Source organism: Canis lupus, chromosome 27 (assembly GCF_003254725.2).
Source record: "Canis lupus dingo isolate Sandy chromosome 27, ASM325472v2, whole genome shotgun sequence".
NCBI classification, from domain to species: domain Eukaryota; kingdom Metazoa; phylum Chordata; class Mammalia; order Carnivora; family Canidae; genus Canis; species Canis lupus.
In genome coordinates this window covers 1686172-1711576 of record NC_064269.1, presented here as the reverse complement: position 1 = coordinate 1711576, position 25405 = coordinate 1686172, and the positions used below count along the sequence as shown (strand labels likewise).

Sequence of the window (25405 nt, the reverse complement as noted above, 5' to 3'; positions counted from 1 at the left end):
ACTGACGAAGCAGGTGGTGACATCAGAAAAAGGGGCTGGACAAAGATTTAATTCTAGAAACCCATCTCAGGTTGTTGTCACCTGTCCAGCGCAGATACTATAAAAACTAAGGCCTATTTAGTTTTCAAAAGCTTATGAAAACTGAGGCTTCCCTGAGAGAAGAACAGGACATATAAATGGGACTGCTCTCGCTTTATTAAGACTTTCATTTCTTTGTGCTAAAAAGGGAATAAATTGGTAAGGAAAGAGATTTTATTATGTCTGCTTACTGAGCCATCTTAGTACTGTGACATCACCTTTTACTAACATATTGTCATTATTCAATGTTTGCCACAAAACCTAATTGGGTAAGTTTTTTTGGTTTTTGGTTTTTGCCTTTTTTTGGTTTATTTTTTGTAAGACTTACTACATGGGAAAGAGACTAGAGGAGCCTCCTTTGGTACATGAGTGGCTTGAGTGAGGGTCTGTCACATTTCAGAGGGTCCTGCCAAATATGTCATTCATATGTAGAAAAAAACAAAATACAAAAATTGAGACCTCCTCTGTGCTAGCACTACATGACCCACCCAGCTTGTCTGACGTAAATATCACAGAAGAGTGGATAAAGACTGGTGCCTTTTGCTACTGTCAAACTGTTCACGAGAACCAGAGCACAAGATGCCCAGAAGACTAAACCTGCTCTTCTGTAATTTTTCTGCTCCTTGAAAACCAAAAATGACATGAGTAATGGTAACACAGTGGGCTCCCTGGTCCAAGGGCCCAACTCACCTGTGGCTGGGCAGGGGATGGGGCATCAGGGTGCTGGATGAGGATCTGGCTCTGCTCAGGACGGGCCGTCACCATGGTGCTGGCGGTACCTACCACCATTCCACATCCACCATTGATTGAAGATACCTGGTGGGTTAGGGTGGCTTTTAGTCTCTGTGGGGAAAAATAATAAAAAATAGCTTGTCAAGGGTGAGGTTCTATCAAAGGTGAGAAGAGTGGGCTTCGATTTTAATACTGACCTTACAAATCACTAAAATTTCCATGCCAATTTGCCCTTAACAGAGGAATTAAAAGAAAATGACAGCGAGAATGTGCACCTGGATCCCTAAAATGCCTACTCTGTTCCTTGGCTTTCATCCTGGGCACAGTTGGAGAGTGGGGGTTGTTGAAGTAATAGAGTCCAGATGAAAGCTCTCTCCTGGAACCCAGCCAGGTGCTGGTTACGCAGCTATTCACCTCTTGGCCAGCTCTCCTGCCCACTCATCCACCCTCCATCTGTCACCCTGGAACTGAAACAGCAAGCATTCCACTCCAAACAATCTGTGCTGCCTCTTTTCACTGCCATGGTCTATGTACCAGGCTCTAAAGGTGGAAGAGAGGAGATAGGAGTCATGAATCAGGGTCTTTTCTTCTCCAGACCCCACAACAGGGTATCTTTAGCTTTGCAAGCCCCAGAAGGTTTCTTTGCTTGGCTCACTTGAAAAACCTAGATTGGTAACACTTCTTTCGAAAGGGCCAACATTGCCCATATTGCCCCAAGCTGGGATGTACTCACCATCTTGGCTTCTGATGGCATAGGGTGGCCAGAGGGAGAAATGGAACCACTGCTGTTAACTGGTGGGCCAGGGATACCAGGAATGTTGGGCACCATAGACACAGGTCTGGCCAGCTGGATCAAGACAAGGAAGAAAAACCAGAAGGGAACATAATACTAGTGGTGAAGCAACAGCTTCCCAAAACGAGTGCTTTGGGGTTGGCATGTCAGGGCCTGTTCTACGCAACGTGTCCATAGGGTGTAGAGGGACAGCCTGGGAAATACCTTTCCCCGTGGAGCGCTGCAGGGTAGGGAATCTAATCCTTCAGTGCTGTGACAATTTCTAGGGGAACTGCTGGAGCTGTATCTTAAGGAAAGTGGTGGGCAATGTGGGAGGTGCTAAGTGCCAAGTGAATCAACCAATCAGCAGGCTGGCAAGATCAATTCCTAGACCAGGAGCCAATTGTCCAGATGAGTCTTTGTCTAGTGTTCCACAGTGCTGGATTGGCAGAGGTTAGTGAAGAGTTTAGGCAGGCTGCCATGCTCAACTAATACAGACCAGAGCCCACGTTTCCCTGGGGCTCATGTGTGTTTATGAGCATTCAGGTGGAAGGGAGGGATTAGTGTGTCGGTAGGGTTGGCTGCCCCAACTACAGAGCTCACCGATATAACAGAAGGCATCTGTACTGGAGGCCCTGGCAGCACAGGCATGGTCTGTCCATTAGCAAGATGCATGACAAGAGGGAGGGAGCCAGTGGGAGACCTGAGGAGACATGAAGTGAAATGCTCATCACACAGACCCTTTTGTCCACGGATCTTCATCCTATAATCACAGCAGATTGCCCAGGCTTCTCTAGTTAGGGAAGCTACAGGACAGCACTGTAAAACCTTGACGCCCTGATGAAGGTGGAAAAACTAGGGAATGCTACCTACCTTGCCTTATAAATGCAGAGAAATGGTAAGATCCTTACACCTTGCAAAGTAAGCAAACACCACTGAATTCAAATGGGTGGGAAGCTAATCCTATTAAGATTTCAGAACAATTAGGGCAGCCGGGCGGCTCAGCGATAGCTAGCGCCTTCAGCCCAGGGCGTGATCCTGGGGTCCTGGGATCCCGGGATCCAGTCCCAAGTCAGGGTCCCGGCATAGAGCCTGCTTCTTCCTCTGCCTGTGTCTCTGCCTCTCTTTCTCTGTATCTCTCACTAATAAATAAATAAAATCTTTAAAAAAAAAAAACAGATTTCAGAACATTTTTTTCTTTTTAAAGATTTTATTTATTCATGAGACACACACACACACACACACACAGAGAGAGAGAGAGAGAGAGAGGCAGAGACACAGGCAAAAGGAGAAGCAGGCTCCATGCCGGGAGCCCGACCCAGGGATCCCCTAGAGCCACCCAGGGATTCCCTAGATTTCAGAACAATTTTTTTTTTTTTAAATTTTATTTATTTATTTACGATAGTCACAGAGAGAGAGAGAGAGAGGCAGAGACACAGGCAGAGAGAGAAGCAGGCTCCATGCACCGGGAGCCCGACGTGGGATTCGATCCCGGGTCTCCAGGATCGCGCCCTGAGCCAAAGGCAGGCGCCAAACCGCTGCGCCACCCAGGGATCCCGATTTCAGAACAATTAAACAAACATTCCTACCACTGGCATGTATAAATTCTGTCTTGCCTTAGGCAGGACTTGGGCCAAAGTCATCATTTTGCAAAGCTGAATTGTATCATATGATAGCCAAATAGGAGTAAATTTCTCTTGTTCCTTTGCACATATTACTCTACCTTGTCCCCAAAGGATGTCACTTTGTATTTCTCCTAGTAGGTCCAGAGAACAATTAGCTTTAAGAAGCTGAATCCTGACAACCACCTCTTAACCCATGGGTACCTGGGGATAGGAACTCAAATCATCTCATTAGGAAATCTGTATGGATCATGACAGGATTGAAGACAAACAGACAAACAAAATAGACAAAGTTAGGGGTAGCAAAGATGAAGAACCCCAGCTGGGACCAAGTGGAACACCAGACTCAAAAAAGATGACTTAATCTGTTTCAGCCTGTCATTCAGTAATGCCCCCCAAACCTTGTACAGACTGAGGCCAAGAACTAAATATACTTCCCTGTGTGGCCTCCACCGTTATAATGAACTTCCTTAAGGTTTTTTTTTTTTGTTTTTTGGTTTTTTTTTAAGATTTTATTTATTCATGAGAGACAGAGAGAGAGGCAGAGACACAGGCAGAGGGAGAAGCAGGATTCCTGGGGAGCCTGATGTGGGACTCGATCCCTGGACTCCGGGATCATGAGCCAAAGGCAGATGCTTAACCACTGAGCCACCTAAGCGTCCCACTTCCTAAAGTTTTAAGGATTCTTCTTTTAGATCAAGGAAGTATTAAATCTCCAAATTAAGGAAGTATTATCTCTGAACAAATACTTGCCTGTCTACTAATAAGGTTTATAAAGGAGATTTCTGCTTATGGGGGGAAATTTTATTTTGAAAGACAATCTCACTGACTTGTAACCTTTGAGTATTCAGAAACAGTCCCTGTCTTTTATCAAGTTTAAAAAGGCTCAGGCTTCACTGTTTCTCCCTGCTTTACTTACCCCAGTTGCCTGTTAGATGGTGGAGCCTGTGTGATGACGGAAGTTGGGGACGGAAGGGTTGGGTGAAGTGGGTCATAGCCCAAGTGGAGAGGCAGGGAGCCAGGGCGCACGATGGTAGGTGTGGGGGTAGAGATCACGACAGGCTTTGGGGTCATCTCCTGAAGAAAAGAGACCAAAAGATCACAAAACGCTATAAACGGCATTGTATAAATGGCATTGTATAAAGGTAAAATATAGTACAAATTTACTGGACAGTGACTCATGTAAATCACACCCTGACTCTATCATGATCATGGACCCATACTTCACTCACCCATTCTACAGGAATGACGAGTTAAGGCTTTTTGGCTATCTCCCTTTCAGGGATGACTGCTATGTGAAAGAAATGAGAGTTGGAAAATATCTTGAAATATTTATATAAGCACTGTAGTGCCATATAAGTTCCATATAAGTTCCAAGGACTGCCATAATTTTTCACAGGCTCTACATTCTCAATCCAAATTTGATGCCTGAGTGTCCTCTGATCTCTCTCTCTCTTTTTTTTTAAAGATTTTATTTATTTATTCATCATAGACATAGAGAGAGAAAGAGGCAGAGACACAGGCAGAGGGTGAAGCAGGCTCCATGCCAGGAGCCCGACGCAGGACTCGATCCCGGGACTCCAGGATCGTGCCCTGGGCCAAAGGCAGGTGCCAAACAGCTGAGCCACCCAGGGATCCCCTTGTCCTCTGATCTCTAATGAGAAAAGGCAGGGTGTAAGACTGGTGATAAAGCAACCCAATATGTCCTACAGACACTTTTTTTAAGTAGCCTCAATGCCCAATGTGGGGCTTGAATTCATGACCCCAAGATCGAGAGTGACATGGTGCCTAAAAAGGAAGTCATGACTGAGTACTCTACTGATTGAGCCAGCCAGGCACCCTCAGACAGATCCCTTTTATTTTATTTTTTTAATTTTTATTTATTTATGATAGTCACACAGAGAGAGAGAGAGGCAGAGACACAGGCAGAGGGAGAAAGCAGGCTCCATGCACCAGGAGCCCGACGTGGGATTCAATCCCGGGTCTCCAGGATCGCGCCCTGGGCCAAAGGCAGGTGCCAAACCGCTGTGCCACCCAGGGATCCCAGACAGATCCCTTTTAAAGAGACTATGAAGTTTGAATAATGGTCATGTTGTAATAAAACAAACTGCTTCCCACTGTTAACTTGCTTAGGATCTTAGTTGCTATCAGCCACCCTGGTCCTCACGTACCTCTAGACAACCTTTAGGACCTGGTCCTGATGAAAGTGGGAGAGAGGAGGGACAGCTGTAATGTTTATGGAGGAGGTGGTTTGGGGAAATTATCAAACTAAATTTAGAAGGAAGTAAAATGAGGTACAGATGCTCTATCCACAGTGGACACTAAAAATAATAACCCCAGGTAGAGCAGTAGAGACTGGAAAGAGGCATGAGGGGGCTTCTGAGGTTCTGAGAATATCTGGGTGCTGGTTACACAGGTTGTAAACTGTGAAAATTCAGTGAGCTATATACTCACAATTCACGCACTTTTATGTATGTATGCTATATTTCAGTACATTTATAAAAAAACACTACTTCATAAAAAGTTTCCTTTAAAAAAAATAATACTCAGAATCCTAGTGGATTTTCTCTTTGAGTCACTAGAAGACTTCCTTCTAAGGAGATTTTTTTTCCAAAATTATTTGATGTCCAATTTATGAATTACACAATTTTTTCCCCCACTTAATAACTGAAGTATAGGGGCACCTGTGTGGTGCAGTCAGTTGGGTGGCTGACTCTTGGTTTTGGCTCAGGTCATGATCTCAGGCTTGTGAGATCAAGCTCCACAGGCCCCAGGTGAGCCTGCTTGGGATTCTCTCTCTCCCTCTGCCCCTCCCCACTCCTGTCTCTCAAAACAAACAAACAAACAAACAAACAAACAAACAAAAACCCAAAACCAAAAAACCCCAAATAACTGAAGTACAACATACATAGAGTACATTATTCTAAAGGATACAACTAAATGACTTTATATATGTAAAGTCAAGACAGAGCCCATTTCCAGCACCCTAGAATGTTTTCCTATGTCCCTTCCCATTCCATACCTTCCCTTTTGAGTTCTATCATCATGAAATAGTTTTGCCTCTTCTTGAACCTGATGTAAACAGGTCCTGTGTATACTTTCATGTCTGAATTTTGTTATTGTTGTTCAATATAATGTTTGTGGGGTTCACCCACATTGCTGTATCATTAGTTCATTCTTTTTTAATGCCATGTGGTATTCCATTTTATTTTATTTACTTTTAGAGAGAGGGGGGTAGGAGGGGGCAAAGAGAGAGAGAGACTTCATCAGGCTCTATGACCAGTGCGACATGGGGTTTGATCTCATGACCCTGAGATCACAATCTGAGCCGAAACCAAGAGTCAGATGCTTAACTGACTGAGCCACCTAGGCACCCCTAGTATTCCATTTTAGAAATATACCACTATTTATTTATTTATTTATTTATTTATTTATTCATTCATTCATTCATTCATTCATTCTCTTGTTGATGAACAGTTTTTGACGAATACAGCTATTATGAGCATTTTAATATGCTTTGATACAGTGGACACATGCACTAATTTCACTTCCATGTAGACTCAGAAGTAGAACTGCTGGGTCAGAGAATAGATATAATTTATACAAATCTTCTAAATAATGAACATTATTTAAATATAATCAATCCTGTATCACACATTATGCAACTATTGAATCAAAACTTAATCTACCTACCAATTAACATTTGGGATAATTTTTTTTCTTTAGAATTTTATTTATTTGAGAGAGAAAGCACGTGCAAGCAAGCAGAAGGAGCTGAGGGAGAGAGAATCTGAAGCAGACTCCCCACTGAAAACAGAGCCCAATGTGGGAATTGATCCCAAGACCCTGAGATCATGACCTGAGTTGGACACCTAAAGTTGGACACTTAATCAGTGGAGCCATCTAGGCGCTTCTGGGATAATTAATTCTTAGTAGATAATTTACCTTTTCCTTGAGTGGCGGGGAGCAGGGACTAGAGGCAGGGCTATCAGGTGGGGATGAGTCTACCTCCACTGGCTCTTCTTCTTTGATTTTGATGTCTGGTGTAGAAGGCAAAGACATGTCAAGGGGCCCAGCAGCAGCCTGTTAAAAGAGAGAAATAAGCATAGTTCAACCCCACGAGTCCCTACAGGCTGAATCAAAATCTTTCCAGTTAAAATACGAGGAAATAGAAATATGCTTTCTCTCCCCCCCCCCCACCTTTTTTAAAGTAAGCTCCACACCCAACGTACGGCTTGAACTCACAATCCTGAGATCAAGAGTTGCATATTCTACTGACTGAGCCAGCCAAGTGCACTGAGGAAAAATACTTCAAAGTTCAGTCCTCAAAGAACTGAACTGCAAGTCAAAGAACTAGGGAACCTAGGTTTCATGTACAACTCTGGCCAGATCATTTTAACTTCTTTGAACTTGTTTTTATTTTCTAAAAAAGAATCTCAAAATCTTTTAGATTTTTCTAAAAAATTTTTTAAAGGTTTTATTTATTTGAGAAAGTGGGCAAGAACATGAGCAGGGGGAGGGGCAGAAGGAGAGAGAGAGAGACACAGACTCCCTCGTGAGCAGGGAGCCCGATGTGGGGCTTGATGCCAGAACCCAGGGATCATGACTTGAGCCGAACGTGGCTGCTTAACAGACTGAGCTACCCAGGCACCCCAGAACTTCTGTTTTTCTAACTGTAAAATGGAAATAATGCGTGCTTCACCACAGTGATACTTATAAAGATCCTAAAAGGAAAAAAAAAAAAAAACACACACAACGCTTATAATGTTTATAAAGACGCTGAAAGACAGAAAAAAAAAAAGTCATTTAAATCCATGCAAATATTATACCATTTTTCAGGAAAGTAAAATGATTCCTGAATCCAGTGCTTGCCTATTTCCAACCAGCTCTGCTGGCCACTGGAGGGCTGTGAGCACTTTTTCTGACAACCAGAAGGACTATTACCCAAGTATCAAAAGCAAACAAAGATAAATTAGCTATTGAAGTACTATAAATAAGATAGGAAAGATCTATTCTGGGGAACTTCCCATGCTTGATGGTGATTTCATCCCAAAATCTGGTGTTAGAGGCTAGAAGTTAGGAAGCTAGAGTTTTGGGATAATAAAGAAAAGAAAGGCTAGTGATTTGATCAGTTAAAGAAATTAGAACTTGGTCCTCGAAGCAGGACTGGGGAACACCAGAAAGGAGAAAGAATACTTTCCTGGCAGTGGTGAATCACTTCACAGAACTGTGGAGCCATAAATGGCTTTGCAGGGAACCATAAACCATCTGAGATGACGGCCCTGACACCACACCACGACAGGAGGGCTGGCACTGCAGTTTAGTTTCATGACAAGGTAGATCCTTTGTTCTATTTTTTCCATATCTTAGGCTTCTTGGTGAAAGAGGAGCTTGTTTCTAACTCTCCCCTGGCTACCTTAATCCCTAGGAAATCTTGGTAGTTGAACAAACTGAAGAAAATTTGGCATCTACTACATTAGAGAAGGTGGTAATGGTTCTTTCTCTCCAATCTGATGGGGGTGAGCAATGGCAAAGATGCTTTCATTTCTGCCCTCATTTTTCCTACATCATGGAGATGTTGGGCCCAATTCAGCTAATTCTGAGATCCCTGAGGTCAGAGGGTAGTAGGAAGGAGAGGCCTCTAAGTAAACAGAACCACAGGTTTAAAACCCCTTAGGGGCATCTCCTAGAAAAGCTGTGGTTCAGTGAAATTTTAGACTCAGTCAACATTCCTGGACACAATCTTCTACTGAATCTGTTCTTCTCATCAAGGGGAGGGAAAGACCACCCTCGTACAGGCAGAAAGGAATACCGAGATGCCCAATGAGTAAAGGCCTGACCAACTACAAATGGCCTCCCAGAAGTGTCAACTGAGTTAAAATGTCAGTAGAAAAGACTTCAAGCTTTTAAAGGGAGGTTAATTTTCTTGAATTTGCCTATGAGTTTGATTATTTTTTATTTTTATTTTTTAAAGATTTTATTTATTTATTCATGAGAGACACAGAGAGAGAGAGAGAGAGAGAGAGAGAGAGAGAGAGAGAGATAGAGAGGCAGAGACACAGGCAGAGGGAAAAGCAGGCTCCATGCAGGGAGCCTGATGTGGGACTTGATCCTGGGTCTCCAGGATCACGCCATGGGCTGAAGGTGGCGCTAAACCACTGAGCCAGCCATCTGGGCTGCCCTGAGTTTGATTTTAAAGCACTTGTGTTCTGGTGGAAACAATTTGACTGATTTCTTGGTCTACCGGAAAGGAGAAATAATGGTGGGGTGGGGTGGGGTGGCAGCGGGCGGGTAGGGAAGCTATAAAATAAAATTATACCATATAGGTTGAAGTCGCTGAGAGATGAGAGACTGGAGTCTCTAAAGAAAATAGTGATGAGGGATCCCTGGGTGGCTCAGAGGCTGAGCGCCTGCCTTCAGCCCAGGGCCTGATTCTGGAGTCCCAGGATCGATTCCCACATCAGGCTCCCTGCATGGAGCCTGCTTCTTGCTCTGCCTGTGTCTCTGCCTCTCTCTCTCTCTCTGTGTGTGTGTGTCTCTCATGAATAAATAAATAAAATCTTTAAAAAAGAAAATAGTGATGAGAAGACTATACCTAGGCCAGCCATTTGAAAGTAGAATTACAAATAGAAGCCATTGGATTTCCCTGCTTTCTTTCAGTTGGAGGGAGATAGCAGGAATCGAAGTTCAGAGGAAGCTATGAAACTTGGAAAAACCTCCAGTGATAAGGACACTTTATCTTGCATTCTTACAATTACAATTTAAGCTGGACCAAAAAACTCATGCACAACTCTCTTATTTATCTGCTCTCTTCTTCTTAAAAGGAAAGAGCTCAGAATATGAAGGGATTCTAACATTTTAATCCTCTACAATAACTATACTAAGTGGCCTAAATATAGTTGAACACCTTGTGATAGCTTCCACCTGCTGGTCCTATTTCTCCCTCTGTGCCAGAGAGTAGGTTTAACCCCTCTTTTACATGAAAACTCTTCACATGTTTGAAGACTACAATTTTGTTCACCTTAAAACTTCTCTTCCTCAGTTTCTTTATGTGTTCCCAAAGTGATGTAATTTCTAGTTCTTTTACCAACCTGGTTGATCTCCTTTGGAATGCATGAAGAATACCTTTCTTTAAGTTTAATGTCGTGAATATTATTAGAAAGCTACCTGAAGGTAAGAGCTATATACATTGAAACAAAGAAGTGTCAAAATTCAAGAAGAGTTTGTTGACTGGCTGACTCACTGAAAACAGCCTAGGTGAAAAGTCTGATTAGCTCAGAAGAGAGTGAGAGATTTGACCCAAAAACATGTTATCTCACAGAATCTGAGTAATTCATAATCTTTTAACATCCTTAAGATACTCAGAAGAGAAATAAATTTTTAAAAAAGAGATTACTGCAGACACCTGGGTGGATCAGTGGTTGAGTGTATGCCTTTGGCTGGGGACATGATCAGAGTCCCAGGATCGAGTTCCACATCGGGCTTCCTGCATGGAGCCTGCTTTTCCCTCTGCCTGTGTCTCTGCCTCTCTCTCTCTGTGTCTCTCATGAATAAATAAATAAAATCTTAAAAAATAAAATAAAATAAAAAATTAAAAAAAAAATAAAAAGGAGATTACTGAACTAATGCTCCACTGAAAGGGCAAGAAGCCTAATTTTTGGTAAAGACAGACTTGTGCTGATCTATCACCTGGACCTGAAGATGTGGAACACTGACTTGGATTAGTGGGAACTGTCTGGTTCTAAAGAATAGTCCATAATTTTGTGATCTAACTGATTAAACAAATTATCCCAGGGCACAATGAAAATAGCCTCCATCTGAACACTGCCAGTTTGTCAGCAAAAATCCCGCCTCTTGCCTTTTTTTCCTCCTCATCTGCAGCTTTCTTGAATTCATGTTCAAAGGAGCTAGCTAATTCATTGAAGAGCCCCACCTCCTCACAATTCTTCAGGAATCTAGTCGGAGTAGGAGTTTGATCTGCAGACATGGAGAAAAAAAAAAAAGGAAACTTTATTTTAGTTTTGACCTGAAATTAAAACTTGACAATATATAGAAAACACATTTTTATCTTTCTATTTGGAAAGAGTCTCTGTGTTAGGGCAAATTTGCTTTTATGGAGCTCGAGTAGGTGAAAGCCAGCGTAGGCCACCAGAGGGTGTCTGTGCTGTGCTGCCTCAAGGCCAGCAGAGGGAAGACAGAACAATGTTTTGTTGTGTGACTATCCCTGTAACCCCCTTTCTCCCAGAGGCTGGTTTCACCTCCCTCACCCCCAAACAAAACAAAAACCACCCACCCACATGGAGTTTGTGAAACCTCCAGATCTGAAAATCAAGAACAGTTAAGCAACATTTTCTCTTCAAACTTACTCCCTGCTAGGTCTGAAGTGAGCAGGTATAAGCAGATGGACGTTAAAATCTGATGAGGAGAAGAAACTGAGGATCAGATGGTTGAGTTTGCTTGCTAAAGCTACCAAATAAGAAATGGTGCCTTGTCTTTCAGTGGTCACTGAGGTAAGGGTCTGTTACCTTCTGAAGGCATTCCAGGCAAATCTAGGGGCTGGGGAACAAGACAGCAAGATCATGAGCTAGAAAAGGAAACTGCAAACAATAGAGCTCATTTCACAGAGACCTGGGCCCAGAGCAAATTCCGGAAACCAGGATATTTGGATTTAGATTTGCCAGCCAAAATATCCTTTCAGGGGCTGCACAAATCTTTCCTCAACAGTGCCTCTGCCCTTGGGAAGAGGAAGGCGATCGGTAACCCATGGGAACTTTTCAAGCAACTTGAATTTTAGATTTGAGCTCCTCTCTTCCCATTGTGCTTTTCTAGTTTATGTCTCTTAGGTCAGCTGAATCCTGTTCCCTGATTTAAATTGCTATTATGATGGTTTTCTTTGACATGCTAGTCACCTCAGGGATTCGTTTCATACCCAAACCGCTAAACTGAATGACAGAAACAGAACTCTGTTTAAATGATGTTTTAAGGAGTGAGACCTGGGATTAAAATTGTTCCTTCTAGCATGATCGATTGGAAATAGTCCACTGGGATTTTCCATGGAAAGAGCATAATTTTTTTTTTTAATTTAAACAAAACCTCTTCTGAATCAGAGTGTTTAGAAAAGTTACCACTACCTCCCAAAATAGTTTTAAAAGGTCCTCTGGCAGCTTTGGTTGGCCAATGATGAAGCCACTTTCCCTCCATCCCCGGGTGAGTGGAGGTAACATCATCCTTTATGCTCAAGAGTACTTCAGTAAGGGCACACACAAAAAATCACAACTCAAGTGAAACAGAACAGGGCAGCTAAGGGCATGGCAATGGCAGAAGAGGGCTTTTGCTTCTCTGACCTGAGACTTATATAAACTGCTCCCATTCCTGAACACCCAAACAGCCTGAAAATATAAAGAAAACCCTTAGCATGCTCTGATGATTCTAAAGAAATCAACAAGTATTTACTGAATACCTTCTACATGTTTTGATGCTACATGCATGTACACTTGTGGGTAAATTTGAGGGAGGAGAGGGATAGGAGTATAGGAGTTTTGCTCAAATACAAGACATGGCTTTTGCCCTAGAGAACAAAGAGAATGTTTTCTAGTTGAGGAAATAAACTTATAGATAGCATCATAGTATACAAAAAAAAAAAAAATAGGTGACATGTGCAGTAGAGAATAAATTTGTTGTAGTAATTAAATAAAGACAAATTAATGGGACGTCTGGGTGGCTCAGTGGTTGAGCATCTGCCTTTGGCTCAGGGCGTGATCCCAGGGTTCTGGGATCAAGTTCCGCATTGAGCTCCCTGCAGGGAGCCTGCTTCTCCCTCTGCCTGTGTGTCTGCCTGTCTCTCTCTCGGTGTCTCTCATAAATAAATAAATAAAAATCTTTAAAAAGAAAAGACAAATTAATGACAGAATAGTTAGGAAGTTTCAAGAAGTGAGACTTGAGCTGGGCCTTAAAGAATGGTTTTCACAGGACCCCTCAGTGACTCAGCGGTTGAGCATCTGCCTTTGACTCAGGGCATGGTCCCGGGGTCCAGGATCGAGTCCCACATTGGGCTCCTGCAGGGAGCCTACTTCTCCCTCTGTCTGCGTCTCTCTTTTTCTCTCTCTCTCTCATGAATAAAATTAAAAAAAAAAAAAAAAAAAGAATGGTTTTCACTGGGAGAAAGCAGAGACGATTTGGAGCGTTAGGAATAAGGCAGGAAGAGGCACAGAGAAAGGCAAGGTATGGGGTCTGCATATAGATGAGAAGGAAAGGGTATATTTTGGATAAAGATAATCAAATCAGGGGGAGCCTGGCTGGCTCAGTTAGTAGAGCATGTGACTTGATCCTAAGGTCATGAGTTCAAGGCCCATGGTGGGTGCAGAATCTACTTAAATTACAAAAGAAAGAAAAGAAAAAAGATAATCAAGTATATGTTATAAACAAAGTTGGGTAGGTACCATCAGGCTAGAATATAGAAAGCTTGAGAGTCCAAGTATAAATAGCCTTGAAAGAAAGGCTAAGAAAAGAAAATAGGAAGATTAGCACAGATTTTTTTAAAATTTAAATTCAATTAACATACAGTATATTACCAGAGGCAAAGTTCAGTGATTCACCAGCTGTATATAACACCCCAGTGCTCATTACCTCATGTGCCCTCCTTAATGCCCATCACCCAGTTATCCCATTCCACCAACTCTCTCCCCTCCAGCAATACTCAGTTTGTTTCCTACAATTAAGAGTCTCTTATGCTTTGAGGTTTTTTTTGTTTGTTTTGTTTTTAAATCTGTGGAGCATTTTATTTAGAGGGAGGTGGTTTTTAAAAAAAAAATTTAAAGTAAACTCTATCCCCAAGGTGGGGTTTGAACTCACGACCCTGAGATCAAGAGTTTCATGTTCCACCAACTGAGCCAGAGAGCCAGGTGCCCCAGATTAGGACAGATTTTGAGCAAAGCAGAAGAATTTAAGAAGACAGGCTTTTCAAGAGAATGCAAGACAGATTAGAATAAGAGACCAGTCAAGGAGGCCAGCCAGGACACTTTGGAGAAACCCAAGCATAATGAGAGTGGTGGAAGGAACAGAATGGGAAGAAAGAATAAATCAACTCGACATTTTTTTAAAAAAGAACTCAAGGTTTTGAGAATACGGATATGATATATCACTGAATAACAAGAAGGAGAAGGTCTAGGGGACAAGAAGAGAAGTTCAGAATTGGGGTGTGGCGGGGGGCATGAAGATATGAATGACAGAAGACAGCCAAGTAAATGTTCAATAAGGGATTGGAGTACATGTCGGACACCAAATCTTAATTTAGAGAAATGAGAATTACCAGCCTCGACAGGATAACTGGAGTCATGTGCAATGAGATGAGCACTCCAGAACAGAATGCAAAGAATAACAGGAAAATACTTTCTCTCTTTGGGACTATCCTGTATCAATTTCTCTCATCACTCCTGGAGTCTTGGCATAGACCTTTCCACTCATCTGAAATAGCCTTTCCAACCTGATAACTTTGCCTCAACTGTACTTTTTTCATAAACTTTCTCTAATTGTAGTTAATATTCATTCTCTTAATATTTATATTGTTTGAATTATTCACTTGTACTTGACTGCAAACTCTAAATTTTTTTTCATGCATATATGCCTTGACTTAATATATAAGTATGGGGTCCAAGTCCCTGCTCTGCTGTGTCGGGTATACTTGGACCCAAGCTCGAGCTTGTAAATAAACCCTCGTGTGTTTGCAAACAAAAAAAAAAAAAAATATATATATATATATATATATATAAGTATGTGTTACCTACGTATATTTTTATACCATATCCACTCTTCCCTAAAACTTCCTCCAAGTTTTCTTAAGGATCATCAATGACAATGTCCCCACTCATGTCCTTTTCTAGGAATTATAATCTACAAGCTCCTAGCAAAGTAGCTGGTGGATACAATAGCTATTCAATAAATATTTACTGAATTAATAAGGATTAAGAGATCTGTAAGGGCAAGATCCTTTCTTCACATATAAAAGTATGGAGAGGGGAGTTTCCCTCTTCACTATATCTTGGGTTGCATTTGGCTAGTAATAATTACAAAAATTGCGTCTTATGTGAGTTATTAACTGATGTAATAACCACCAACTAAATCCCTTATTGGCTAAATACTGTGGTAAGCTTGCTTAACTCAGGCTAAATCAGAACCCCTCATAGTATCAAAAGAAAAGGCCCACTTTGTTTTGTATGTCTGCCTAGCTGAAAATGGCACAACAGAACTGCTGCACAATTTGAGAGCAGTTGCTGAGAATGCTCCCCTGAGAATGGCACATGTAAGCAAGACAGTATCTAAAACAACCGGCAAGAGGTTCCAGGTCACCCAAATTGGCTTAGAAAAGTCCCATTGACTAAACGCCTTGTTTGAGCTTTGGAAATATGCCCTCCATACTGTCTGGGTTCATAAGGCAAGTTGAATTTACGAACTGACAATCTGCCTGCTTGGGGGAAACTGACACCCAGTGGAAGAGAAGCAGCCAGGCTAGGTCGGCTTTCTTGCTTTCTTTTGTTCACCCCTTCACTGTGGATAGGGAGAATGTCAAAGGCATCTTTTGTCTGTAAATCTTCCAAAGTCTTAATAAAAAGAAGGCAAGGAGGGAATAGACTGAAAAAAGCCAAGACAAAACCTTAACACACCTACCCTCAAAAACCACAGAACCCAATCTTGTATTAAAAACAGAATGGAGGGCACAATAGAAACTTGGGAGCTTTTAGTGTTCCTTTTTCCTGATTAAATGCAGATCACATAAGGACTCTTAATGGGAAAAGGGGAGTATAGCTCCCAGTACATCTGGTCCCTGGTATTAATCTTAACTGTCTGGTGATACCAAGGCACGTGGCTTCTGGGGCAGCAAATACCTGCAATGATGACTGAGTCAGTTCGGGCTGGGCCAAATTTCAATGTCATCTCATGCTTGTGTTTATGAACTGCCAGGTGGTCCTCGTTTGTAAATCTCTGAAATGAAACAGAAACAGGCATGTGAAAAAAAAAGCGATTTGGTGCCCTTTAAAAATGTCCTACTAAACATCCTGCGATAAGGATGGCCCCTGGACAGAGGGGCTGGAGAGGGAATGGAAAGGAGAAAAAACTGGAAGTGATGGAAAAGGAGAGGAGATGGGTTAAAGGAGAAAATGGAGAAGGGGAAAGAGACATTAGAAAACTGGAGGAAAGGAGAAGAGGAGGGCCGCAGCACCAACTGCTCTGTGGTATCAGGTCCAAATGAGAGAAGTGGACAGATTGCTGGTGAAGTGGGGTCTAGGCAGGAGGCTCCAAATGAAAAAAACATTTAGGCGAGGCTCGTAGCAAACAAGGGGAAAATAATTTTTAATAATAATAATAAAGAGAGAAGAAGAGAAAGGCTGAACACTCGTTGGTCATCACAAAAATAGGAAATTCAGAAAGAACCTCTCCGTGGTGGGGCTGAATTGGACTATTTATGAGGGGGCTAACAGGGAGATAAATTATGCAGGATTAGGAGAACCATTTAACTTCCTGGCCCCCACAGTGCTGCAGCAGGCGCCTGCCCAGCTATTTGGCTCAGGGTTTTAATGAGCCAGGATGGAGCTGTAGAGGACAGAGACCCAATGGCCAGCAGTAATGGCACACACCAGCCCCATCGGCCAAATGCTGTCTCCCCTCATCGGGCAGCTCGCCTGGGCTCCGTCAGCCATAAAGAGGCCAGTGCAATGCTGCTGGCTATATAATGACAGAATAAAAATGCAAGCAAAAAAATTTTTGTTAGGGTAGGGAGAAGCCTGTAGGCGGGATGAGGGAAGGGAAAAGGAGATGGTAGAGAGGTTTCATTTATTTAGGGGTTTGGTTGAAAGGACAATGAAAAGGTGAGGCTGGGTCAGCCTCAGTTTATGACATGTAAGACAGGGTTACTGGACAGTAATTTATGCTCCCACCCCTTCTTCAGAGCGGGGGAGGTAAAGAGAACAGATGAACAGCAGTAATTCAAAAGAATGATACCCTCAAAATTCCCTTTGAGGCTGGCTGGCCTGGTTCCTTCATTAAAACATGCCTGCAACACAGGAACAGCTTGGATGCTGCAGCTTCCCACAGCTCCCTCACCAGCCAGCCTCTGAAACATGCTTCTATTTGTCTTTTTGTTTCTAAAAATAATGACTGGTTAGTTCCCTCTTTTTACTTTCCTCATTAGATACATATATACTTCCCACCAAACACTATACCTTTAGCTCTTTTCCCGCAGTGCTTCTTGACTGCAAACCAAACAGACAGGAGCTAGCCCCACCCACCCCGGCTCCTTTCCAGTTCCAACACTGAACTTCAGTTTAAGTTCCTTTATTTTATCTAAAAGTATTTTATTTAACCAGGCAACCTCCCTCAAATTTGTTCTGAGGCCTATCACCACTAAAGCTAGCTTAAGGTGTAAAGTCCTTCCAGGCCAGGCCTATAGTCCTGAAGGGAAAAGTGGATTTTCAATTATAAGTATGAAGAACCAAAAAGTAAAACTGTCAAAAAACTGCCTGAGTGGTTTCTGATGGCTCCAGGATAAAGCTGGAAAAAGTGTGCTGGAATTTAGCCAAGAACTTTAGTTTTCTCTATTGTTGGTTAACGCTAGGCATCAACTGTTTCCTTCACAGATTTCTCCCTAAGGAAAAAAGGGGAGGCAGTGAAGAAAGGAAGAGAACAGCCTGTTAAGCAGGGCTATGCTATCTGTGGGTTAGGTAAGTCACTGTGAGGTTCTGCGATTGCCAGGTATTCCGTAAGAGGAAGTGAGCAGAATCTCGTCTACAGTAAAGAACCATCACTTCAAGGGAAGAAGAAGAGAAGTGAATTAGGCAGAGGTATATATTTCAAAACATATTGGTGATGTTCTAACCACCTTTTTCAAGAAGATATTTATAAGTACACCAAGGATATTTCATATAGGTAGCCTGAAAACTTTGCACAATGTTCTAGGATCTAGAAGAATGACTTTTAAGCAAAGTCCTTTTCCACTATCAAAAATCAAGTCTGCTTGGGCACCTGGGGGCGCTCAGCAGTATAGCGTCTGCCTTGGGCCCAGGGCGTGATCCTGGAGTCCCAGGATTGAGTCCCACGGTGGGCTCCCTGCAGGGAGCCTGTTCTCCCTCTGTCTGTGTCTCTGCCTCTCTCTCTGGGTCTCTCATGAATATGTAAATAAAATCTTTAAAAAAAAATCAAGTCTGCTCAAAACTGAGCTGAGAGAAAGACTTAAAAACTCCATCAGGTTTTTCTCTGGTTAGGATCACTTAATATTTTACTTCACATAGGGGCGCCTGGGTGGCACAGTCCGTTAAGTAGTAGACTCTTGGTTTCAACTCATGTCATGATCTTGGGGTGGTGAGACTGAGCCTCATGCCAGGCTCCAAACTCAGCGTGGAGTCTGCTTGAGTTTCTCTCCCTCTCCTGCTCATGCTCTCTCTCTAAAATAAATAAACCTTTAGGGACGTGGGGGGACCACCCAGGCACCCTAAAAATTTTTTTGAAGGCAACTCCTGAGGCACCTGGGTGGCTTAGTTAAGTGTCCGCTTTCAGCTCAGGTCATGATCTGGGGAGTTCCGGGATTGAGCCCCGCACCAGGTTTCCTGTTCAGTGGGGAGCCTGCTTCTCCCTTTCCCTCTGCTGCTCCCCCTGCTGTACTATCTCTGTCAAATAAATAAATAAAATCTTAAAAAAAAAAAAAAAAAGGCAATTCCCTGTTACAATTTTGCTACAAAGTCCCGACTTGTCTTATCTGTCTCTAGTTCTAGTTCCTCCCCTGCTGCACACCCCTGGACTGCACTCCCTTCCAAAATGCCCTGATCCCTGTTGAACTATTAATTTTTCACCAATCAAAAACTGGGACCTGGGGCACCTGGGTGGCACAGTGGTTGAGTGTCTGCCTTTGGCTCAGGTTGTGATCCTGGGGTCCTGGGATCAAGTCCCACATTGGGCTCCCTGAGGGAAGTCTCCTTCTCCCTCTGCCTGTGTCTCCACCTCTCTTTGTGTGTCTCTCATGAATACATAAAATCTTAAAAAAATAATAAAAAAATTTTAAAAAGGGATCACACATATCTTCTCATCATATATATCAAAATGTTTTTTTAAAGATTTTATTTATTTATTAGAGACACAGAGAGAGAGAGAGAAAGAGAGAGAGAGAGAGGCAGAGACACAGGCAGAGGGAGAAGCAGGCTCTATCTGAAGGCAGCGCTAAAGTGCTAAGCCACAGGGGCTGCCCTCAAAATGTTCTTTATACTCAACACTACTTTGAAACTATGGGAGTCACAAGATCTACTGCTAGAACTTGTTATCTAATGCATCAATAAAAAAGAACACACATGACATTACCAAATTAAAAAAAATTATAACTTTTAGATTTTATTTATTTATTTGAGAAAGAGACAAAGATAGTGACAGAGATAGCAAAAGAGAGCACAAATGGGGAGGAGAGAGAGAAGCAGGCTCCCCGCTGAGCAGGGAGCCTGACGTGGGGCTCAATCCCAGGACCTTGGGATCATGGTGCTTAGGCTGATGCTTAACTGACTGAGCCACCCAGGTGCCCCTATCAAATATTTTTAAAACATTTTTGGTAATTGTATTTTAAAATAATTGATTTCCTTTATAATTCTATGTATTTAACTTTATTAACTTAAAAGCAGTATCCTAGGGATCCCTGGGTGGCACAGCGGTTTGGCCCCTGCCTTTGGCCCGGGGCGTGATCCTGGAGACCCAGGATCAAGTCCCGCGTCAGGCTCCTGGTGCATGGAGCCTGCTTCTCCCTCTGCCTGTGTCTCTGCCTCTCTCTCTCTCTCCTCTCCCTCTCTCGTGTGACTATCATAAATAAATAAAAAATTAAAAAAAAGCAATATCCTGAAAAAATTAAAAAATAATATTCTGAGAAGGGATTCACAGGCTTCACCAATCTGCTAACGGAGGTCACAATACCACAAAAGTTAAGAATCCCTGACTAAATGAGGTAGTGAGCTTCCAAGGAGGAGGCAAATGGGCAGAGCACTGTCCTGGTCTTGGCTCCAGTCATCTCTCCCTAGAGTTTCTCTTTCATTTTTTTTTTAAAGACTTTATTTATTTATTTATTTATTTATTTATTTATTTATTTATTCATTCATTCATTCATTCATTCATTCGAGACAGAGAGAGATAGAAGGGCAGAGACATAGGCAGGAGGAGAAGCAGGCTCCATGCAGGGAGCCCTATGCAGGACTCTATCCAAAACCCCAGATCACGCCCTGAGCCAAAGGCTCAACTGCTGAGCCACCCAGGCATCCCTCTCTCATTTTTTTTAAAAAAAGATTTTATTTATTTGAGAGAGAGGAAGCATGAACAAGCAGGGGGAAGGGCAGAGGGAAAGAGAGAATCTCAAGCATATTCCAGGGTAAGCAGAGAGCCCAACTTGGGGCCTGATCCCATGACCATGAGATCATGACTTGAGCTGAAAACAAAAGTCAGAAACAGCCCACTGAGCCACCCATGAGCCTCTCTCCCTATAATTTCTAGTATAATTTTTATATGGCTAGAGTAGGAAGGGGGAGAATAAAAGTATACTAAACTTTTTATCAAAGTGAATGTTGATCTGGCTATTATTTTCATTGTTCCTTATATTCTTCCTCATTTATTAAAAGTTAACCTTTAAGGGGGTAGCCTAGCTGGCTTGGCTGGTGGAGCATGCAACTATTGATCTCCTGGTTGTAGGTCTGAGCTCCACGTTGAATGTAGAGATTATATTAAGGGAAAAAAAAATAAAATCCTTAAAAATCTTTAAAAAAATTTTTAAGGGCAGCCCCAGTGGCGCAGTGGTTTAGTGCCGCCTGCAGCCTGGGGCGTGATCCTGGAGACCCGGGATCGAGTCCCACATCTGGCTCCCTGCATGGAGCCTGCTTCTCCCTCTGCCTGTGTCTCTGCCTCTCTCTCTCTGTGTGTCTATGAATAAATAAATAAAACCTTTAAAAAAAAATTAAAAAAATTTTTTTTAAAGTTAACCCTTAAGAATTCTCTAGAATGGTCTTGGAATGCGTGCTTAGGAAACCATCCCTCTGAAAGCAATTTCTCAATTAAAATGTCTAAAATCATTAAGTGATAAAATTTTTGACCTTATTAGATTATTCTACTGAATTAAAATGGGTGGAGGGGCTCCCAAAAGGATTTTCTCTTTGAATTATTGCCCACTTAAAAATCTAAGTCTCATTTGTTAGTACCCTTAATGGGTCTTCCTTTGTTCTTTGGTCTTACCTATGACTAAGGTTTTGGCAAACAGCCACTCAGGGAAAACTCACTCTGGTTGTAGGGTAAATAATAATAATTTTCAAGGAATATGTAGATATTAACCATCTCCAGGACAACAGAGGGCTGATTATCATTAAAAATGGAGACTGAAGAATATAAGTCATACTGAATCAAGGAGGCAGTTTATATGCCTTGGGAGAAGATTTGTATAGTAACATGGTTTAGCATCTAATTTGCTCAAGTAAATGAATGAGGGGAGTTTCTTGGCATAAATGGGTGAGAAGTATTCTGTGGTAATGTGCACCCTATCTAGAGATCAAGATGATTTAGATCTGCCCTATGCAATATGGGAGCCACTACTAGCCACACACTGCTATTGAGCACTTTAAATGTAGCTAATCTGAATTGAGATATACTATAAGTCAAAACACACTGGACTTCATGGATGGAATACAAAAGAAGAAAAAAAAAAGAAAGTAAAATATCTCATTAGTTTCAGGTTGATTACATGTTGAAATGTTTTGGATATACTAGGTTAAAATAAAATGTATTATTAATATTAATTTTACTTATTTACTTTCACTTTTTAATGTGGCTACTAGGAAATTTTAAATTACATATGCGGTTTGTACTATATTTCTTTTGGACAGCTCTGATCTCGATAATATCCTCAAAGATCTGATGGGAATTTTAATCACATGCCAATCTTGAATCTTGCTTTCCAAACCCATTTTCTCTAAATACAGTTTATACTATATGGCAGCGGTTCTCAACAAGGGACGGCTAGGACCTCCAGGGGACATTTTAGCAATGTCTGGAGACATTACTGCTTATCACAACCAGGGGGATGCTACTGGCCTCTCTAAGGTAGAGGCATGGGATGCTGATAAATATGCCAAAATGCACAGGACAATGCCCTAAAACAGAGAATTATCTGACCCAAAATGTCAACTGTGTCTTTGTTGAGAAATTCTGCTACACCGTAACAGGGAAAGAGAAAAAGAAACAAGGGGGAAAAAAAAGGCTGTTTTTTAGTTTCCCTTGCCAAACTGCCAACACATGTTTTTGGATCTAAAACTTGGAAGGAAAAAAACACAGGCAGAAAACTCCCAACCTCATTTTATAAAATGGCTGATGTACTACAGATCTGCAAATACTTAGGACAGGGAAATTAGGAAGATGGGAGACAGAAGGCACTATAACTGGGAGAAGACATATTAAGTGGAATTCTCACACATTGCCTTGTTAGTTACAAACAAATGATACAGAAGAAGCAAATCGAAACAATTTTGGCTACTTTTGATTTTTACTTCCCGAGGGAGATTTTCTTAGTTTAAGAAATGTTAAGAAACCTAAAATGGAATGTCAGGGGTATGAGATCAATCTGAAAACTGTTACCAGTTGCAGAATGGGCAGGGAAAGTATAGCTTCTCATTAACAATTTTCCACAGATCATTAAATAAATAAACAAACAAACAAATAAATAAATAAAATCCTTTCTATTTCTAGGCAATTTAATTCTCACCTATCCTTCTGTGATAGGAGAATCCAGAATCTTATCTACTAACAACTGACTAAATACAGAGCTAAGTCAAGAGTTAGGAATGGGCTGAAGAACAAAGATGGTGGGAACTGTAAGTCAGGAATACATCTCAATGAATGAAGTTTTAAGATTCTAAATTTTAAAAAACTGATCTAAAACATGTATCCAAAAAACATATTAAGTGTACAGCTCAATGAATTTTGAAATTTTATTTATTTACTTTTATATATTTTTTAAGATTTTATTTATTTATTCATGAGAGACACATACAGAGAAAGAGGCAGAGACACAGGCAGAGGGAGAGGCAGGCTCCCCACGGTAAGGTCTGCATCTCAGGACCCTGGGATCACGCCCTAGGCCCGAAGGCAGACACTCAACCACTGACCCACCCAGGTGCCCCTCAATGAATATTTTTAAAGATTTACTTATGGGCAGGCTGGGTGGCTCAGCGGTTTAGCACTGCCTTCAGCCCAGGGCCTGATCCTGGAGGCCTGGGATCGAGTCCCGCATCAGGCTCCCTGCACAGAGCCTGCTTCTCCCTCTCTGCCTGTGTCTGTTCCTCTCTCTCTGTCTCTCATGAATAAATAAATAAATAAATCTTAAAAAAATATATATTTACTTATTTAAGAGAGAGAGCAAGGAAGCCCAAGTGTAGAGGGCAGGGGGGACAGAGACAATCCTCACTCCCTGCTCAGCATGGAGCCCAACCTGTGGCTTGATCCCAGGATCCTGAGATCATGACCTGAGCTGTAACCGGGCACCTCATCAGTGAAATTTTTTAAATTTATTTTATTTTTTTAAAGATTAATTAATTAATTTATTTATGAGAGAGAGAGAGAGAGAGAGAGGCAGAGACACAGGAGGAGGAAGAAGCAGGCTCCATGCTAGGAGCCCGACGCACCTCATCAACGAAATATTTATTTATTTATTTATTTATCTATTTATTTATTTGTTTTGTTTGTTTGTTTATTTATTTATTTATGATAGACAGAGAGAGAGAGGCAGAGACACAGGAGGAGGGAGAAGCAGGCTCCATGCTAGGAGCCCGACGTGGGACTGGATCCCGGGCCTCCAGGATCGCGCCCTGGGCCAAAGGCAGGTGCTAAACCGCTGAGCCACCCAGGGATTCCCACCCCCCTCCCCGCCTTTTTTAAAGATTTTATTTGGGCACCCCCAGTGGCCCAGCGGTTTAGTGCCGCCTTCAGCCCGTAGTGTAATCCTGGAGACCGGGGATCGAGTCCCGCATCAGGCTCCCTGCACAGAGCCTGCTTCTCCCTCTGCCTGCCTGTCTCTCTCATTCTCTCTCTTTCTCTCTGTCTGTCATGAATAAATAAACAAAATCTTAAAAAAAGACTATATTAAAGATTTTATTTACGAGAGAGAGAGAGAGAGAGAGAGAGAGAGACACACAGGCAGAGGGAGAAGCAGGCTCCATGCAGGGAACCTGAGGTGGGACTGGATCCCGTGTCTCAAGGATCAGGCCCTGGACTAAAGGTGGCGCTAAACCACTGAGCCACCTGGGCTGCCCCATGTGTGAAATTTTATATAAGTAAATGTTGATGTAATCACAACCTAGATCAGGAACCCCAGAAAACTTCCTCATATCCCTCTTTAAGCTTTTAAATGAAATAATTCTATAAAACAGTATAATACCTGGCATAGAGCATGTATTCAGGTAGTTCTCTACATTTTTAATCTCAAGGTAAACAAGACAGGTATTATAGTAAAAACAAGTTTTTCCTTGCAGAATAACTCTGAACAAGTTAACATTTAGAGAGAGTTCTTTTCTTAATCCCACTAAACTAGTCTCCCAGAAACATTTTGAAATAACAGCACTAAGAGAAGTGAAGAGAAGGCTCAGGGCAAAGGAGAGCTCAAGCCAACTAGAGCTAAATTTTTGTCTGTTGATTCTGAGCCAGGCACAAGCATATGGGCATTAGAAATATAATAGTTTCAAGCTAAACCCTTGGTAAAGTATTGTGACCAATGAAATTTCTGTGCAATATGCACTCAAACCCTAGCCAAATTCATTCCTGAAATGTTTTTTTTGGCTACCGCAGCTCCAGTTTCCATGTGGATTTGCCTCACATTTAAAAATGCTCTAATGCCTTGACCTATGATTAATACATGTGCCTTTCCTTATTTCAGAAGAGCAGACTGGGGGAAGGAGACAAATTAGAACTCTTTAGTTATTAGGAAATGAGCCCTGAATGCCTAAATTATCAGGGAACAATACAAGGAACTGAGTTTATATTTGTGATAATCTAAAAGTTCATTTATGCTGAAACCTAACTATCCTTTTTTCCAAAGTCTCTGGGTCTGGCGGTGCTTCATGGACAGAATAGCTTTCTTTTATTACAGTATCTACAGATGGACATATTTTAATGAAAGAAAATTGCCTAAAAAGCCATAGAAAGCCTAAAA

General features: G+C 41.9%; 1 protein-coding gene across 11 annotated transcripts in view; it reads right to left on the bottom strand.

Annotated features, from left to right (window-relative positions):
• The window catches only part of LOC112667176 (cyclic AMP-dependent transcription factor ATF-7), a 96656-nt gene that overhangs the window by 14483 nt on the left and 56768 nt on the right, over window positions 1-25405 (bottom strand). For 8 of the 11 annotated variants that reach the window (XM_049102915.1, XM_035707081.2, XM_035707082.2 and 5 more), the window contains 7 exons: window positions 16086-16182; window positions 11063-11181; window positions 7150-7287; window positions 4124-4281; window positions 2186-2285; window positions 1544-1657; window positions 769-921 (listed from right to left, as the gene is read on the bottom strand). In XM_049102915.1, the coding sequence (XP_048958872.1) occupies window positions 769-921; window positions 1544-1657; window positions 2186-2285; window positions 4124-4281; window positions 7150-7287; window positions 11063-11181; window positions 16086-16182 (879 nt within the window). Of the gene's footprint in view, window positions 1-768; window positions 922-1543; window positions 1658-2185; window positions 2286-4123; window positions 4282-7149; window positions 7288-11062; window positions 11182-11570; window positions 11761-16085; window positions 16183-25405 lie in introns of those variants that run through there. The other 3 variants (XM_025458728.3, XM_049102917.1, XM_049102916.1) reach the window with 3 other exon arrangements.